We start from the raw sequence: 19486 nt of genomic DNA on the forward strand, positions 1-19486 counted from the left end.
TCAGGATGCCACCTAGAAATCCCACCAAAAGACTGCCAGTGGCCTGGAGATATTCCAGTTTGGGTCAACTATAAAATTCATTATAAAACATATATTATATATTTTTTATAAAAAATACATAAAATAATATATATACTATATATATAAAAATATAAGAAGATTTGCTGTCGCCTAATTTTGCGATGCCAGGATGCCAAATATCAGCAGTTCCTATTTTCTGAGCTAACCATTCAAAATGGCCTTATTTATGATATCTTACTGACAAAAATGTCTCCTGGGCCTTGCTCCGATGTTCATAGAAGTCAGCTAAAATATTGTCATGGATTTCAGCAAGCTTTAGAATTAACTGGGAAAACTAATGAATAGAAGCTTGTTGAAGAGTAAGTTGATTAACAAGTTTCTTAAGAGTATGTAATCAAACAAAAGGCATGACTAAAGACATCTGCAAAGCCTTTAGTAATTTTCAGCAATGAGATTTTAATAATATTAATGCAATCACCTTAAAAAAGCCTTTTGTGAAGACAGCGCTGGAGAATTTTCAGACATGAGTCACATTCAGACACATTTATACTGTCCCATCCCGTTATTTACAGCGTACCTGCTTGCTTGTGCCTGCTGCTGTTTCCTGCTGTGGCTTGTAAACTGGTTGGGTTATAAGCTGGTTTCAGTCTGGTTTGGTATTTCCTACCTCCCACAGCCAGCACAATTAGCTGTTATTGAAATATAAATAAAAACAGATAACAAATTTCTAAGGGGAAACAAATCGCAGCAATAATGACAAGCTTTTTTTAATGTAGATTAGAGTCCTATTCAAGTAATATTCATAACTGAAGTGAACATTAACTTTTCTGTGTGACAGACCACAGCAATTTGCTTTTAAGCTCGCTCCAACTGTACAGTGTTAACAACAGAGAAAGGATGCTAGTGAGAACTCTACATATAAACCATGAATCCTGAGAGCTATAAAATGAGACTAAATGGAAATCCCAGGTAACAGTAGCTCTGAAGCAAATGTGATGTAAATTACAGTTTTCCATTCTGATATCTCCTCAGGACAGATTCAGGCTGCACAAGGAAGAGGACAGAATACAGGTAAGTTTTAAATTAATAAAAATCAGTAGATATTTATCACTAGAGTATTAGAAAACATTATGTTTAAGTTCCAGGTACTAACCAATATAATGTTTTCAAAGCATTCAGGGGCTCTTCCATCTCCTCAAGTAGCAGGAATATTTTACGACACGGTACAGGTAAAGACATTAAAATCTCTTTTTTGATTTCTCCCTGGAGCTAGTGCCACCACTCGTGTCTACTGAGACATATAGTGATATGTTTCCACTCCTAATCACATTCTCAGTGGGATGCAATGTGAGCAGGCATCACGTTGATTATGTGTGATATTAGCATGACTTCTGGAAAAAAGAAAAATGGAATAATGCAGCTTATAATACTTCTTAAAATGGGATTCTAATCTCTCTCATAGAGGCCTTGTATAACATTTCCTGCTGCAAAACAGCAAGAGAACTTTGAGTATATGCAAGTTGGGGCCATTGACCTGATCCTTAGATGAGTGTTTTCAGTTTCCATGGAGTGAGCTTGCTGGACATCTTTTGGGACCCATGTTGTGCTGCAATGCTCAGGCTAATAGCTGCCCTGTGCAGATAAGATTTAAATACTTTTCTTCTTTTGTCTCCCTTTTCTGCTTTTAAATGCTCCTTCTTCTTTTTTTTTTTTTTTTTTATATATTGTTGTCATCTTCTTTTTCCATTTGTTTTGAAAACATGTATAGAAAGATAGTTTGTGGCCACCGTGTGCCTTGCTGTGGTGCTTCTATCTCATAGCCAACTGCTGTCTAACCTCTAACCTCTCTGTCAAATCACGCAGGAGTTCAGCGCCAAGAGCCTGTTGCAGCCTTCCGGAAACCTGCCGGATCTCCAGCCCATCTGGGTGAGCAAGACTCTCAGGAGCAGTTTTTCCGCTCCCTTTCATAGTTTCAGTAATCCAAAGTAAACCCGCAGGCAGTATTTCAGGTTGTTTTCATGTATGCTGGAGGAGCACCAGAGCAATCCACACGTGCTGCATGCTAACTAGCAGCCTCCTGAATTTGAAAGCAAAGGACAAGCTCAGTCACTGGTGAGCTGTTGTTCTGGGCCGTGGGAATGAACATCTACCACGGGGTTTGCAATTTGCCTTTCTTGTTAGTCCAAATGTGCAACAACAGCAAAAAATCAGCTCTTTGTAGCCTGTCATCATGTCTATGAGCAAGATAAATTTTTCTCTCTTCCTGTTGTTCCCAGAAGCCTCCAAGCTGATCACAGCCATGGCAATTGCCTTTGACACTGAGGGTAGAAACATCATCTATACTTTCCTCAGGGTCTGAGCTTAAATGCTGCTCCTGGACTGCATTTGCCCCCAAGGACATGGTTCAGATGTTTTGCCAAAGCCTAGTCCAAAGCTCTACTGTGTCGCAGTTGCCCTTGAACACAGGCAGAGCCTCAGTCTGCTCAGTGTCCTGGCAGCTCTGCTGAGGGCTGGAAAGTGCACGGCGGGATACTGCTCCAGGAGACAGCAACATAGCCAGAGAATGAAGGCCAGAGGCCAGAGGCCATTCTTATGTATATCTTATGCAGAATGTATGTATATCTTCCTGGTTGGAGGCCTGTGGCCAGTGGTGTCCCGCCGGGGTCAGTACTGGGCCTGGTGCTCTTCAACTTGTTCATCAGTGACTTGGATGAGGGCACAGAGGGCACCCTCAGCAAGTTTGCAGATGACACCAAATTGGGAGGAGTGGCCGACACTCCCAGCAGCTGTGCTGCCATTCAGAGAGACCCCGACAGGATGTAGAGTTGGGAGAGAGGAACCTCATGAGGTCCAACAAGGACAAGGGCAAGTCCCAGTACAAGAAGGGCATTGAGCTTCTAGAGAGGGTCCAGCGGAGAGCCATGAAGATGATTAAGGGACTGGAGCATTTGTCATATGAGGAAAGACTAAGCGAGCTGGGATCGTTTATTCTGGAGAAGAGAAGGCTGAGAGGAGATTTGATCAACATGTTCAAGTACCTGAGGGGTGACTGTAGGGAGGATGCGGCCAGGCTCTTCTCTGTGGTGTCCAGTGGCAGGACGAGGGGTAATGGGTGTAAGTTGAAACACAGGAAGTTCCACCTCCATATGAGGAAGAACTTTACTGTGAGGGTGACAGAGCCCTGGAACAGGCTGCCCAAAGAGGTTGTGGAGTCTCCTTCTCTGGAGATCTTCCAAACCTGCCTGGATGCCACCCTGTGCCACGTGCTCTAGGTGTCCCTGCCTGAGCGGAGGGGTTGGACTGGATGATCTCTAGAGGTCCCTGCCAACCTCAACCGTTCTGTGATTCTGTGATAGTACAGACCAAGTAAGTTTAATGTCTCCATCAAAATGACATTTTGTAGTTTACCTAGTTGAAACGCATTTAAAATACCTTCACCTTTTCCTCCAGAGATTTACTTTTCCCCTTCACTTTTCCACTACTCTTCCTTGTTTTTGTCAGTCTTCAAACTGATCTCCATCTTTGTGCTACTTGTGCTCTTTTTGCCATACTGATGTCACAGCTATTTCCTTTTTCTACCGTACATTTTTTTTGTTTAATTTTTTTTTTTGCTCTCCCTTAATTCCCTTTGCCCTTGTCAAAATCCAATATTTACCTCCAGAGGAGACACATATGGGCAATACTTGCCTGTACAGAACAGCAGAGCAAATAGGTTGCCTGTAAATGTGCCACTCACAGCAATGTGCTAAATATGTGACACCCTGTGCAGGAGCAGAGTAGCCCAAGGTGGCAGATCTGCCTGGCTGGCAGGATTGAAACAGAAGAGTCTTGTGATCAGGACCGAAGGGTGCTAAAGGAGGCCATGCCTCAATCTATCAGAACCTGTGCCCGCAAGGCAGGACGAAACAGTGCTGAGGCTTGTTTAACGCAAAGCCAGTATTTAATTCTGCCAAATATATTGGGTTAAAACACCTCAAGATCCCCCAAGGTGGTCACAAAATATAAACCCCATGAATGACTCTCTCTTCTCAATCACAGAAGAAGGAAAATCCCCACAGACACACACTTGCCATGTTCCCAACAAGTCCTGATCTTTTTTTCAGCCCAGGCTCTGGCAGCTCTGGTGTGTTTCTTCCAAGCAGCCAGTTTCTCTAATGATCAAAGGGAAATTCCTGCGCAACTCCTTGTTTTCTTGGAAAAGAGCGCTGTTTTTCTTGACCCTACCAAGCGAGCGCACACTCTTCAGTACACAACAATGATCAGTTCTATGGGCTTGGCTGGGCTCTTGAGGAACTTCGTCATCAGCTCCACTTAGGAAAAAGTTGTGCTGGAAAAACACCCATCTCGACACACCATTTTGCCTGCTCTGCTTCCTGCTACACATTCTTAAGAACATCCCAAGTCTTCCAGGATCTTGACAATGCACATCAAATCTCTTGAAATGCCTTACTTGCTCAAACTTTTTCACACTGTTATACTCAGGAGGGTTTTGCTTTGTTTTTAAGATAGTCTTGTAATATTTTTAAAATCAACCTTTGATTCTTTAAAAGCATGACCTAGAAAAAAAATCCTGAGTCATTTATGGATCACTCAGAAAGCTGTATATTCTCTATATTTTCAGACCGCTACCCAAAAACTTTGGCATCTACAGCTTAATTAGTATTCATTTCTTCATTGATGAGGAAAACACAGATGTCATCTCACCATACAAAGTTTTAAAGGAGGTAATCAGTGCAAGACTTCTCAAAGAAGCAATAGAAAGCACTCGCTTAGAGGGCTTAGGAAGGACTAGAGCACTTGGTTATTAGCTGAGCAAAAGTACTTTTTGAGAAGAGCAGATCTAGAGAAACTTCAGCAGTTCTCTTACTGACCAAAAGCATTCTTTCAATGGAGTTACTGGAAAACATCTTTCTTCTTTGAGCTTAAACAATCCAGAAAAGTTAGAAGACCAATGCTTCAGTCACACAGGATAGTACCACGGACTGAGAATAGCCCTTGACAGTGAGGTGGCAGCAGAAGCAAATCTGTGCTAAGTGCGACAGGTATGTTCCCTTCGTCTAAATACTTCAGTTCATGCCCCTCACTTGATTCATCACTGTTTTCTCAGAAAAGAAAGTTTACTCCGCTCAGTCAGGAAATTCTGGTAAATAACCCTGCCCAGGTGGACGATAAGCTAGGAGCTCTCCTCCTGTCTTTCCTTCTGTTTCCTGCTTCATTAGTCAGTCCTGCCTTCCCCTCAAGATACATGCGCCCCACTGAGATACATGGTTCAAGTCCAGCTTTCAAAGGTAGTAGAGAGAAAGGCCCAAGGAACAAGGGTTGCATGCATAAGACTCGAAGTTTTGTCCTGAAGACAAACAAAAATAAGAAAAAAAAAATCAGAAGAAAGTGTATTGTGAGCTTCCAATAATAATACCAGTGATCAAGGAAATGAGGGAAATAAGAGTGAGGTGTGGGGAGGAGGGATGAAAAAATGTGTGTCTCAGCATTATCAGTGCAGGCCAGGTAGGTTATGGTACATTTGGAGGAGCATAATGAAGCTACTGATCTCACCAGTGCTCTTAGTCTTTACCCTATCTATCTCAGTTGGCTTTAAGTGCTTTCATCTGGCTGCAGTCCAGAACAAAACATTACTTTCCTGGGAAACATCTTCACCAGTCTCCAAACCTGGGTACTTTGGGATTTACTTGTGAAAATAGCAATTTTGATACAGTTTTTCATGCCTAATAGACTGTAGACAAGATTTAGATAACTTTGTGTTTGGATGGGTGGAGGTTTTACAGAAGCTCGTAGAAGAAAGGTACTTGCAGATTTTCCCTGAGACACAATGTATGTCTAGTGTGTATATGTGTGTAGATATATGTATATATGTGTGTTTATGTATGCATGTGTGTGTGCATATGTTTTTGTATACTATAGTTATCATATTTGCCTCAAAATCAATGCATTTAGAGCAATATTCAAACTGATCTATAGAGGCATAATTAAAATCATTAAAAAGAAAGTGCTTTGGAGGCAGTGAGAAGAGGTTCTTAAATATGGCTTAAAATGTGTCCATAAAGATTTCCGGTTTTACTGATTTCCTTAGCTCCTACTTATTAATGATGATTCATTGTACAAACTGACCTTTCTAAACTGAGCCAAGAGCTCTGCAACCTCCAGTAATTCCATTATTATTTCCAGTAATATTTTTTCTTCTCTTTCATGTGTGAAAGCAATGGAAACAGACTTGTGGAAACCTGGATTAAGCCTTTTTGATACAGGTAAATATTTAAAGCCTCCTGTAACTACTCTGGGAATAATTGGTTTCCAACACACATGGGGAAAGCTAACACTATTATTAATCAGTCCCACGACACTGTTGATAACAATCTCATTTTAAAGAGTGATTATAGTATTCAAAGCGACAAATGAGGTACACAGTTTGCATCTCAATAATTAAAATTATTCTGTGCTTGCATTGGTCACAAGTGTTGCGTCAAGCAGGAACAGAACAGATGAGCTCTGGAAGGAGTTGGCAGCTCTACTGAAAAAAATACGAGTTGTACCTACTAAAACCCATTTTTAAATTAAAAAGGTGAATTTGGAAAATGCCACAGTTCAGGCAGCAGTCTAGAGATGCAATCAGCAAAGAAGATGAATTCTTCTGAGGGTTGATGTAAGAATGAAGGGCATTCAGATAAAAAAAGAATTTAAAGTAAACATTATTGAACATTTCCAATGTTTTAGAACATTAAAACTCAAAAACAGACAATATGGAGGTGCCAAAATTTTATAATTATTGATGTCTGAGAAAAAAAAATCCTATATTCATAGGAGACCCTGGTAGCAACTAGAAGGGAACTTGAACAACCCTTAGTCAGAGCAGTTACCAACAGTTTCTACATGCTTGATATTTAGGGGCTCCTTTCCTCAGAAACATTTCAAAGCAGACCATACGGAGCACAGGGCAGTTCCTATAGGTTAGAGCCTCGCTCTCACAAGGGACTTGACCTGCCATTTACATGTCCTTTCCATCACCTATTCTGTTGCTGGAGGAAAACTGTGCTGTGCTGGTGGTCCTGACTTACTTCAAGCTGAAGCATGACTGAAAGCTGAAGCATTGGCATCAGCTTGAAAACCTAGTATCAGCAACAATGTCTGTTTGGTCAGAATTTGCATCATCCTAAATATGAACGGATTTCCCTTCTGCAGAGGTTGCAAGCTGAGCCGGAGAGAGAAATCGTTTCTAGCATTGCAGCTAAAGCGGTCTGTGGATTTATCCTGAAAAAAAAGCTACAGCACTAGGGCCAGGGATGTAGATGGATATTCTGAGAGGAAAAAAAATGACAGATTGCATTAAATGCAATGAGAGGCTGGGCATGGGGGAAGGGAAGTTGTATTAATAGTTCCTCTGTAAGTGAAGCGTCTGTGCAGACTCGTGCTCAAGGCTGATGAATTCGGATTGTCACTTCAAAGGAAGGGTTTCTGGCATCCATGTAGCCGCTGCCGTCTTCCTTAAATGAATGGGAGCTTTAATCAGCATGGACAGCTGTGACAATCAGTGAAGGGAACTTTAATTAGCATGAAGCGAGCTGCCCATGCAGCGAACTGAGATTCCCATGCAGCAATAACATTAAGTTGGATTGGCAGGACAGGGAGTGCCGTGGAAAGCGACCACCTCCCCAATTAGTGGAGAAGCCAGTCTGGTGGGTGACCTGAGTGTTAGACTAAATGCACATCAGCCAGCTGACCCGCAACCTTCAGGATCTGTTAATTGCACAGGCAAGAGAGAAGGAAAGGTGCTGTGTTGTCAGATTTTCCATACTGACAAAGCTAATATCAGCTATATATTGGGGTATGGACTATGGATTTTACTGGATGCAGATGAACCTGTGAGGCAGTTAAGTATGAATTAGCTTCCCTATATAATTTGGTTGCTAAAAATGGATGGAATATATTAATATCTATTTTCACTACAGTGTTAAATCCACCTACTTAGTGTTCTGCACATACACGATAACAAGCTGGCACACGTTATGTATGTGGCACACAGGCTGTAAGAGGAAGTGTGGTCTTGCTGTGTTATCGAGGAGCTGTTACGTGCTCATGTAATTAGAAGCTAAATTGGAATATACACAGCCATGAGGGGAAACCGCAGCGTGTCTCAGGTTTAAAACAACTACAATCATCATTATCATTGTTTTAAATGCAAGAATTTGACAAAGGCATCTATATATGGGTCCAGGCCATTGCTTCCCCTGCCTTTATTGCTGTTTTGCTCTTCTCTTGAACATGAGGAAGCCTCCATTTATATATCCTTGAGTGAGGTAACCAGCTCCAAAAGGGGAGTCAAAGGGTCAGAAAAAGAAAAGCACTTGCTGACTAACCATTCACAGGGGACTGACTGCTTAGATTTTTTTTGCTGGCCTTTCTAGAAATGCCTTCACTGTTGTTTTATAGAAAGCTATCCCAGAAGACACAAAAGGTAAGTTCTAAGGACATGGGCCACAACCTAATTTCATTTGCACATAGCTCCTCAGATCACAGTGAATTCAGCAACTGCATGTGGCCCAGGAACAGCTGCGTCCGCATGTCCTCTTTGCTCTAGTGAGGTAGCTCCTGTGTGTGCCCCAAATGAACGTTTCATTAATCTCTCTAGGCTTCGGGTCAAAAGAAGAACTGCAAACGAAACCGCTGGAGTCAAGATCCCAGGGGAACCCCAGTATGTATATCAGAATTAATTTCATAATTAAGCATTTTATTCATTAAACTTTACTGGAATGTTTTGAAACTAATTAACTAAAGATTAAGTTGTTAAGGAGCCTAAGTAACTTAAAGAATACATTTGCCTTCACAGAGAAATATCAGGTGTTCTCCACCGGTCTTTCTCTTACAAATAATCACTTTTGGCTTCTACAAGGAAGGAAGTACATCTCAAATGTGGCACACCTGGACAGTGAGATGGTGGCTACCAACCATTACCTTGTCTGGGGCTCTATCATCTCCACATTCCCAGAGCACAGATTTTATACACAGGAGTATCAAAGGGGGTGTATGCCTAATTTACCACTTAGAAGTATTTTTTTCCCCCAAAGAATGTCAAATAGACCTAAAATTAATACAGAAATAAGGGCGGGGAGAAGAAAAGGAGAAGACTCTGCCATACAGATTCACTCTCGCTGAAGGAAAATTTAGTGCTTTATCACAGATCTGAGCAAATTATACAGCTGCAACTGAAGAGAAATGGGACGTGCCAATCCCCTCTAGGACCATAAGCTGTATTTCAGATCTCCTACAGATCTGGAAATATTTAGCTCCCTGCACAGCGTATCTAGCACATGATCTTTCAAAGCCCTGCTAATGCGTAATCACCGAAATATTCCTGCTGCATGAATTGCCCTTAGAAATTAAGTAAGTTTGTATATAACTTTGAGAAGGCATGTGAGCCTTTCCTTGCTCGATGCCTGTTGGCTAAGGAACTTCCACGTTATGTATATACATCACATGAGGGAGTTGCCCTCTTCAGGACAGGAAATTCAGGAGAGTTTGACGCTTAATTGAGTTATTATTTCTTGTGGGTTCCTGGCCTTGCCTCATGATCTGCTGTGAAAGAACACAGTTCTGGGTTGTGCTTTCATAATTCAGCACTATTAAAATTAGAAAAACAGACAGCCGCAGGAGGAAAAATAAGAAAGTAATGAGAGGGGAGGCAGTTGCATAAGGCAGCAAAAACAATCAGAGCTTTGTAGCCCTTGGGCTATCTAATGATCAGAACAGGCTATTTGGGACAGTCTGATTGCGAGGAAGTAACACCAGGGAAAAAATCAAGAGATGCATGAGCTAGAAGGGGAAAATGTTAATTAGCACTCTAGGTAAGCCGAATTTTGATCCTTTTCCTGGTCATAGTTCAGTCTACAAATGTCTTACCACTAACTCATAGACCACAGAAGCTAGAGAAAACAGACAAAAACTGCATAGATGCAGGCAAAATCTACCCCCGGCTTTGAAAAGATACCACACTCAATCTTTTCTTCCTCGGCCATCAGCCCCCAAAGTGCCCTTGGGAACAATTTCTAGCCCACAGTTTCACCAAGACCCAGCTTAGGCATCGTGCGGGAGGGCACTTTGTAGCACGGGAGCGAACCTGAGCAAGCCTTGAATTTGCCAGCAAGCAGGACACGCTTTTGCCCTTGTTAAGGCTTTTTAGTAGAGCCTGCGTAGCAGGACAAGCTCCTGGACGAGGATGTTTCTAGAGCTTTGATCGTCACAAGAAGAAAAGCTGTCAGAAAGAAAAAAAACTCTTGCTGTGTTTGTGTGTTCTCATCTCAGCCTGCAAAGTCGATTTGTCCTTCTTAATCGATGGGAGCTGGAGCATCGGTAAGCGCCGCTTTCAGATCCAGAAACAGTTCCTCAGTAACGTGGCTGATGCCCTCGACGTCGGCAGTGCCGGTCCTCTGATGGGCATCGTTCAGTACGGGTAAGAACTTCCTAATACCAGCACCACTTCCTTCCAGGTAGGCAGCTTTCCAGGGAGGCCTTGGAAGGGAGGACATAGCTGAGGGCAAACCATCTGCTTTCCGACCTCTAGCACTGCCTAATGTTAAGCTTAATTTAAAATTACGCCTGCCACGGTTTTTTCAACACATGCTGTAACTAGCGCAAACACTAAGCACCCAAGCAAGAGGCGGCCTTGAGGGGCTATAAATTCAGCTCTGTTCCACTAGTGTCATAAACAGCAGTAACTGAATTCAGAGGTGCTTACTGCAGAAATAACACCCAAGACCTTACTACTGTGGCCTCGCTGGCTTATTCCCCCGTCGTGTGTACAGCATGGTGAGAGTGTGTTGTTAGTGCTGGCAGCATGAGTCAGGGCCTTCCAACAGGATGCTGTATTAGTGTGAGGCATGTGAGAAGACCGGCTCTCCCCCTCCCTGGGAAATAAAATAACAGTGTGCTGAAGTGCCGTATCCTGCCTTACCACTCACTGTCACACTCCCTGATTCAAGCAAGTAGCTTATCCCAGTCTGCCGCCTTCATGCATCCTTCTGCATCTTATTGCATGGCCTGTGGAAGCAGCCAGATGTTATCCAGGGTGATTCTGAAGGACATGCTACTCCAGTACTGTGGGATTACCTGTGTAGCTAAAATAGGATAGGTCACACTCCCCTTTTCTCCTAGGAGCAAGACACCACTGGGATGGTCTACAGCTATTATAATGTATGCAACGCAAAAAAACTGATGACTGCTTTTATTTCTTCTTTCGATCTGTCAGCAATGACCCTTCCACAGAATTTAACCTAAAAACTTACACAAACTCCAAGGATATAAGGAACGCCATTGAGAAAATCCCACAGAAAGGCGGACTTTCCAACGTGGGTACGTGTGGGGCTGCTTGCACGCGCGGGGGAGGCTTCTGAGCCTCGACTGAGGCGACTCCACGAGCACCTCCCGGGCAGCAGAGCCTGAACCGCACTGAGGGCAGAGCAGAGCAGAGCTCGAGGCTTGTGCAGCACCATGGCTGTGTCAGGCAGGGCCCTGCGCGTCCACCGCGAGGGAAGGAGCCGCCTTCCTCCTCAGCAGCAGGAGGCCCCTCCAGCCAAGGGCCCTTGCTGCCTGCCACAGCGCGAGCTGCAGCCGCCACAGCGCAGGGAGGGGAGGCTCACGTGGGCACGCGGGTGCAGCAGGGTGGAGGAGCTCCTTGTACCCCTAAAAGTGCCTCCGTTTCCTGCTTGCACACCTAGATAAACTGCCTTACTGCTCCTACCCTCTCTCTTCAGGGTGCTGATGCGTAGATTTTCCCTTTGCCTGATGTTTCACAAGGGGGTTTTCCCTATCTCCAGGATCAGATGAGCTCTGCCCTTCCTCTAACTCATCTTCCATCTCCCCTTCTCTTTCAGGGAGGGCACTTTCATTTGTTAACAAAAACTTCTTTTCGGATGCCAATGGGAACAGAGGCGGAGCACCAAATGTGGCAATAGTGATGGTGGACGGATGGCCCACGGACAAAGTGGAGGAGGCCTCCAGGCTGGCCCGAGAGTCAGGGATCAATATTTTCTTTGTCACTATTGAAGGAGCTGCTGAAAGCGAAAAACAGAATGTTATCGAACCAGACTTTGTGGACAAGGTACTCACAGGGCTGGGCTATGGCTGGAGGTCAGACTCCAACTCTGATTTTTCAAGCTCTTTCAAGCAGGGGTCACAGTTCTCACAGGAGACTCCCCTTTCCTTGATGCTTGTATCTATTTCTGCTTGCGCTATCTTGAGGTTTCACGTGCGAAGCACCAGGGAGCAGGCAGCAGTGACTCCACACTCAGGTGGATGCACAGGATAACAAAACCAGACCATTAAAACCTATTTCACCTTGCAGAGGTGGTAGAGCCCTAGCAACAACAAAATTCTTAAAGAAGGCCTTCACGAACAGATTAACACCGATGGCGAGAAACGCTGCTGATAAATCTATTGAAGTAAAAAACACCAGTAGATTAGTACCAGGATATCCAGAATCTCTAAATCCACCCAAACCCTGCTCTGAGATCGTCAGACAGAAAACAAGGAAACAAAAGTTCTTAAACTTAAGTTGAAGCAAGATATGAGCATTTTGCCAAGCTGAAATGGTACTGTGCTGGCTTTTGGAGCCATATGGGGTTTGTGGTGACTTTTTTTGTTTTATTTCTAGGGCTACCATACATAACTAAAATCTGTCATGATATTCTGCAGCAAAGAGAAGGCCAAAGATGCTTTATATGGAGATACAGAGATAGATACACAGTTTTTTTAAAAAAAAAATTCAAGATGAAAGTGACTTCATTTTAACATGTGGGTTTTAACTTGTTGCTATTAAGCTCAGTGATTAGAAAAGACCAGATCTTTGGTTGTTATGATTCACCACATTTTAAACATAAGGATAAATCACTAGGCATAATCCAGTGGTCACACTAAGGGTTTTAATGAACTTTAAATAAAAGCGTAACATATGTTGGCAGTTTTAAGCATTTTGGCAGTGTTTTGCTAAAGGGTATCTCGACAGCAATTCCAAGAGGAGCCTCTAAGACCAGACATATTCATACCCGAGTTACAGGAAGCACCCATGCATATGAATGTTGGGACACTGAATAGAGGGATATCTCAATTCCTTAGCTACACTGAATAACTAACATTTTGTACCAGTGGCTGATCTGAAGCTATTAAGCTATTTTCTTCTGCTGTCATGTAACTCTTCAAAAAACATGCAAAAAGCTGCAGCGTGCATCCAGGAGGAGAAAGCCAGCCTTGAACTACCTGCACTAAACACTAGTGACGTGACAGCTGCCCACTTTAATAGCGCTTCAGGGCAAATTGGCACGAGGTTATGGAGGAACACATCGAGTGGCAGGCCAGCCTGGGTAGAGGAAGCAGTACGGAAGATATCCGGTGTTTGTGGAAAACAGATTCCTGTCTGAGCTACGTTGCTCTGCCATGAAATGCATTTTTGGAGAGCTTCAGAGCTGTCCAGAGAGCTTCACTGTCTCTGATCAGTGTTTGCTTGGTTTTAGTACTTTTTAACTGGGCAAAGCTATGGAGAGTCTCTGTGAGCTCTCAAAGCAAAACTAAGCATTTAGTATAAATCAAAATAGGAAAGCAAAGAGCGTTTGGTGACTTTATACAGCTGCAATATAACATTAAAAAGCAGCAAAACAGAAGAAAACAAATGAGAACAGGATTTGCCAAGAAATGCAAACTGATGGGAACCCCAGCTGGCTTACAGCTGTTGTACTTCGTGTGAGTCAGGTAAAGGCATGGGGAAGTATAACAGCTCTAAGCTGGCTGGGAAGACGACAGTGCCTAGTTCCTTCATCTCACAGGCCTGTGCACAAGAAGTTGATAGAGAAAGCCTGGCTAAACAAAATATTCTCAGAGAAATGGGACATGAACAATTTAAAGGCACTAAAGCCAAGGACAATTTGCTCTAGCCTGTCCCTACCAGCTTGACTTCTCCCACTCACTTTTCTGTGCCACCCCTAATTCCCTACCACTATTCAGTTATAATAAAACAAATCAGTAAAATTTATTACGCAAAGCGAGCAAAACTGGGAGTCTTTATGGGCTTCCAGTATTTTCACCAAAATTTCTTGTTTTCTTTTTTTTTTTCTGCTTAGAAACAAATGAGCCAGGAAGAACACCCCTTCAGGCCCAGGTTTTGGTTCAAGGTAGCAGGGTTTGCTGCTCCCATACCGAAAGGCTCCCAAAACGCCCACCACTAGTTGACACTAGTTCTGTGATTTGGATGCTTTTTCCAGGAACTATATAGCTTATTTATAAAAGCTTGACAGGAGGCAAACTTCCCCATAGCATTTCTTTCACTAGTGTAAGAACATCAGCTACCCTAGTTCGTAAACAAACAGCAGGAAAGACTGGCTCTTCACACAGGTGTCTGTGAGGCTGCATTGACGTCATTTCTAAGGGAAGCAGCTGGTAACTGGAGGAGAAGCCACTTCAGACTCCAGCATTCTCCTTTCCAGGACCCAAACTTAGTTTAACTAAAATCCTAGCTGAAACACATGCTCGGCATCTCCAGTACGTTCCTCCTCGTGTCGTTTTGCAGGCCGTATGCAGAACAAATGGCTTCTACTCCATCAACGTGCCCAGCTGGTTCAGCCTGCACAAGGCGGTCCAGCCCTTGGTGAAGCGGGTCTGCGACACCGAGCGGCTGGTCTGCAGCAAGACGTGCCTCAACTCCGCCGACGTCGGCTTCGTCATCGACGGCTCCAGCAGCGTTGGCACCGGCAACTTCCGCACGGTGCTCCAGTTTGTGGCCAACATCAGCAAGGAGTTTGAGATCTCGGACACCGACACGCGCATCGGAGCTGTTCAGTACACGTACGAGCAACGGCTGGAGTTTGGCTTCGACAAGTACAGCTCCAAGCAAGACGTACTCAGTGCTATTAAGAGGATCAATTACTGGAGCGGAGGCACCAGCACGGGAGCAGCCATCAGCTACACCTTGGAGCACCTGTTCAACAAATCCAAACCCAACAAGAGGAAGATCATGATTCTCATCACCGACGGCAGGTCTTACGACGACGTCAGAGTGCCGGCCATGACAGCTCACCAGAACGGTAAGCTGGGGCTCTTCGTTGCCTGCTCTCTACCTCAGCATTTATCCAGCTCAGAGGATTTGAGTTTTCTGGGATTTGAAGGCAAAGGACAAAACTTTAGGCAGGAAGCATGGCACCTTGCAGTGTTGTCTAGTCAGGCGCTGAGCAAGACCAGAATCTGTTTAATAACTTAAAGAAAAATAAAACAAAAAAGCAAAAGCACCACCAATTACCTAGATTACATAGATTTAGCAATACGTGTCTACTCCTAGGAGATCTTGGTGTATTCGTACTGCCTTACTAACACCTAAAGCCTCCCTTGGTTCTCCAGTTAGGCTGTTAATTCCTCTGCCTACCCTACCGCAAGACATCCACACTGAACGCTCACTCAGAAGCATGTTTATTACAGCCACTGTTATAAATTCTCTATTATTTAAAATTTTATATTACTGAAGGAAGCTCCAGAGAGCAAATTAGGCCTGTTTGAATTTGAAAATACCACTTCTGTAGGGAGAGAGAATGCTGCAATTCACTGCCCACATTTTTGTATCCTGGTAACTATACTTATGGTATCAGACTTCAGCAAATCAATATTAATGCAGTGACTGCTTTTCATTGCTCTCTAAACTCTGGATTTCTTTTCAGGGGTCATAGCTTATTCCATTGGAATTGCTTGGGCAGCCCAGGATGAACTGGAAGCCATTGCAACAGATCCCGATAAGGAACATTCCTTCTTTGTGGATGAATTTGACCACCTCTACCAATTTGTGAATCAGCTCATCCAAAACATTTGCACAGAATTTAATTCGCAGCCACGGAACTGACTGAATCAAGCAAAGCAGAATCCTTGGGCATAATGCTGAAGACACACAAAATGCTGTAGGTGTAATGCCAGCTCCAAGTCCAAGAAATACTGGAATTGTTATTCTCTGGCACTTTTCAGTTCGCAAGGTTGATTGCAGCTCTTTCCCTATGCATGAAATACTCCGTGTAGGCTGTTGATTTTTGTTTTCTTCTTGCAGGCTTCAGAAATGGATGGGTAGTAAAAAAAGGCAGTAAACTTTATGGAGGAGATGGCTGCAGCTGTTTGAAAAGTTTCTTCCAGTATAAATAAACTACTGATTCTCATCTATGGGAACACGAATGCCCCTTAAAATGAACCACCTGAGCTGGTGTCTGGCCTCAGCCCTGGTCTGTAGGCCTTTCAGAGAGCCTCCACACTGCTGAGCTACCATGGCAGAAGCACCTCCACGTGACAATGCCCATAAGCTGCTCTCCAGGTCAGGACTGAAATTCCAGAGTTGTGTTTTTTTTTTTTTTTTTTTTTTTTTTTTTTTACTAAAATTTGAACACCTTCTTAGAAGAGGCCACTCTCCCTGTAGCTGTCTCACTGGCAAGTTAAGTTTCAGCTAATGTAAATTCAAGTGCTGAGATTTATCCAAACCCAGGGACTGGAAAACAGGTGAGAGGAAAGATTCAAGCTCCCACGTTATAGCTGGGGGACCCTACAAGCATTTATCAACCCCAATAAAGCCACAGATCTACAAAGCAGCCAACACATGGGAACTAGTAACTTAGTCTTCCCTCTCCTTTTTCCAACAGCCCTGCATTAAATTTGATTTTGGCAAGCAGACCTTTCGCCCTTGGCTCTCTCTTGCTCTGCCTTGTCAGGCAGCTCAAGCCCTGCAGTACAATGGCAGAGCTGCAAAGACGGAAGAGACTCTGGAGAAAAATCGTGGGTTTAAGTTGCTGACAATCCACAAGTGCTTGAGAACCACTGCTCTGTCATTACACCGTGGCCCAGATAGGTCAGATACAGTAGCAGTCAGTAACACAAAAAGAATTATTTAAGGGCCATTAGAAGGACTTTATGAGGAAAGAATCATAATGTTTTGTACTATTCGCTGGGAAAAAGCAAGATTTCTAGGATTTACAGACACTCTCTTCAGATTTTGGAACTCGCTTCTATGCAGATGGATTTCAAAATGCACCTTCCTTTGCTTGATTATGCACCTACCATTTGCCTGTGATTATTCGAAACCCCCCCCTTGCTTCTAACGATGATAGTTACGTGCCAGGAGTGATACATTAAGAGGGTCAAAGAAATCACACTCTAATTAGGCAGCAGCAGTTGCTGGTTATGTTTCCATCCGCTGTATCTTAAGAAAACGTGTTCGTGAAGCAGAAGCTATGGAAGAGGAGGAAAGCAGCTTCAGAGCCAGTGAAAATGTGTGTGTTCATACGCCTTCTGGCTGTCAAAGCAATGCTGCTTCAGGCTTGTTGACCTAACGGGAAACTGAAACAAATTAAAGCTCAAATTTAACTCCTTACTCACAAATCTGGGTTTTAATAGGCTTATACTTTAATGAATAACCATGACCAAAGGATGTTTAATATCTATTCATATAAAAATGTTAATTAAAGCAAATTGCCACCACAGAAGATTCCTTTCTGTCAACAAAATTAGCACAAGCTTTCAAATCTTTGTGTCTGAAAATATGACTTCAGCAGTTTAGAGAAATCTGTGAAGTAAGCAAAAACCAAACTGAAGAGCACATGGTTCTACGTGGTCTCTGCAGTGTGCTGCCATAAGCCAAGCCAGGATCCTCCCTAGCGATGCTCCAGCTGTTACCAAAAACGCAGTTGGATGAAGCAACAGTTTTACACGGGGAAGATTCAGAGCTTCCCCTTTCAGAAGTGGTCCATTCCAGTTTAACTGAACACCTAAAATAAAGTAATGCTACCCACACAGAAGACACAGGTTACTGCGAGAGGAAAAAAAAAAAAAAAAAAGGAAAGCTAAGACACATCAAATACGTACAATACGTACACAGAAGGTCTTTCTTTTTAAAAAACACTAATTTCTGCTGCAGCACTTCCACAGCAATAGCCTCATGGCTTGAAAAATAAAGGACAGACAATTATGTAGAATCAGAACAAGCCCCGTATTCCCACCCACCATCCTGAGCTCTGTTCCCTCAGCATCATCCTGCTGAAGGCACCGCTCTCCTCTGACAAAGGCTGGTCTGGACAGAACTCAAACTCACAAAGTGGATTTACTGAGGATTGTAGCTCAGATCCCAGCTTTATTGTTTGAAAATCTGCTTGCGTGGCTTTTTACTTACATCCACCTGAGAAGAGAGCCTACATTTTAACTCTTAACTATATTTAATGCTGCACTTGTTTTTAATGCAACAAGACGTATACCTGTCACAGCATGTACTTAGCTCCATACCGAATGTACTCTCACAGCACAGAAGAGATGCTCTTCAGATACTTCCAACTGTGTGACTTGTGTTCTGCATAGCACAGATGGCAGAGAAGTTAGGAACTCAGTCACAGCCATGTGCATTCTTTAGGACAGGCATTTTAATTCCTTCCCAAAGCTCAAACTTCAAGTTTTTAAATGCTTGTCATAGAAAAGATCAACTGTTAGTCATTCTCTGTGTCAGGCACTTATAAAATGCATGTCAAGGTTTGTTGTTGCTTAAATGGTTTATCTGACCCTTATATAGTGCTGATGGTGCCAATATGCATTTTAGTCTTCAAGGTCACCACAAAATTGTCCAATGTGAAAGTGGGAAAGCAGTTTAATAGATATTCTGTTCATAAACATGGTAAACTTAGGTGTAAGTCTCAAAACTTGCAAGAATGCATGTTTCCATTAACAGAAGCAAGCACATAGCTGAAGGCAGAAGACACTCCTCTCAACCTTCACCTTTCATAGCAAGCAAAATACTGGCAAAATACAGTAAAGTTTCTAAAAATAATATTTTATATATATATATAAAGAAACAAGATAACTTACATTTAAATCTTCATAAAAGTTGTGGGGCTGAGGATGTTTCTTTGAAGAAAGCAGCAGAACTACCTTTGTAACATATACAAGCTATTCTGAGCTTCTCACAACACAAGTTGCTAAATCTTTTGCAATAAAAATGTCCCAAAAGGCATGTACAGTGTATGTTGTCTCACACATCTGGTTAAAAAACAAACATCAAATATGATCCATTTAATTTTAGTTTCTGAAAAGCAGTTGAGGCTCTTACTAGGTTTTGGATTGTGCTTTTGTGTGTTTAACTAGGAAGGGGAAAAAAAATGAAAGAAAAAAAAGCCACCTACATGTGAGCTAGTAAGGGCAGGACTGCCGAGTTACCTACCAGAGGAATCAGTCCCTGAAGCAAAGACTACTGGCCAAAAGGCACGAAACTTTTCTGTACCTTCCCTGGGGCTGCAAGTTCATACGAGTTTTGAACCAGACTTCTTTTGGAAGCTGAAAAAAAGCAGGTGAATCAGTCAATACAGACCATCTAGAGTCTCCTTGATGTGGGTCTGAATAAAAAGAGGACTTGGATGCCGGGGTGCTTGAGCCCAGGCCATTGAGTTTGCGGTGCCTTGGCAATGCAGGT

The 19486-nt window shown here is 43.1% G+C and overlaps 1 protein-coding gene across 2 annotated transcripts in view; it reads left to right on the plus strand.

Moving 5' to 3' along the window:
• The window catches only part of VIT (vitrin), a 32848-nt gene extending 16775 nt beyond the window's left edge, over positions 1 to 16073 (plus strand). For both annotated transcript variants that reach the window (XM_088524178.1, XM_010223417.2), the window contains exons 9-18: positions 1054 to 1092; positions 1194 to 1250; positions 1885 to 1947; positions 6237 to 6284; positions 8663 to 8725; positions 10333 to 10480; positions 11276 to 11379; positions 11901 to 12127; positions 14585 to 15098; positions 15723 to 16073. In XM_088524178.1, the coding sequence (XP_088380304.1) occupies positions 1054 to 1092; positions 1194 to 1250; positions 1885 to 1947; positions 6237 to 6284; positions 8663 to 8725; positions 10333 to 10480; positions 11276 to 11379; positions 11901 to 12127; positions 14585 to 15098; positions 15723 to 15901 (1442 nt within the window). In that variant the 3' untranslated portion in view covers positions 15902 to 16073. The remainder of the gene's footprint in view (positions 1 to 1053; positions 1093 to 1193; positions 1251 to 1884; positions 1948 to 6236; positions 6285 to 8662; positions 8726 to 10332; positions 10481 to 11275; positions 11380 to 11900; positions 12128 to 14584; positions 15099 to 15722) is intronic.
• Positions 16074 to 19486: the final 3413 nt, after the last annotated feature.

The sequence above is a fragment of the Tinamus guttatus genome, unplaced genomic scaffold, assembly GCF_059628265.1.
Source record: "Tinamus guttatus ecotype Peru unplaced genomic scaffold, ASM5962826v1 Tinamus_guttatus_pri_ptg000208l, whole genome shotgun sequence".
In the NCBI taxonomy this organism is placed as follows: Eukaryota; Metazoa; Chordata; class Aves; order Tinamiformes; family Tinamidae; genus Tinamus; species Tinamus guttatus.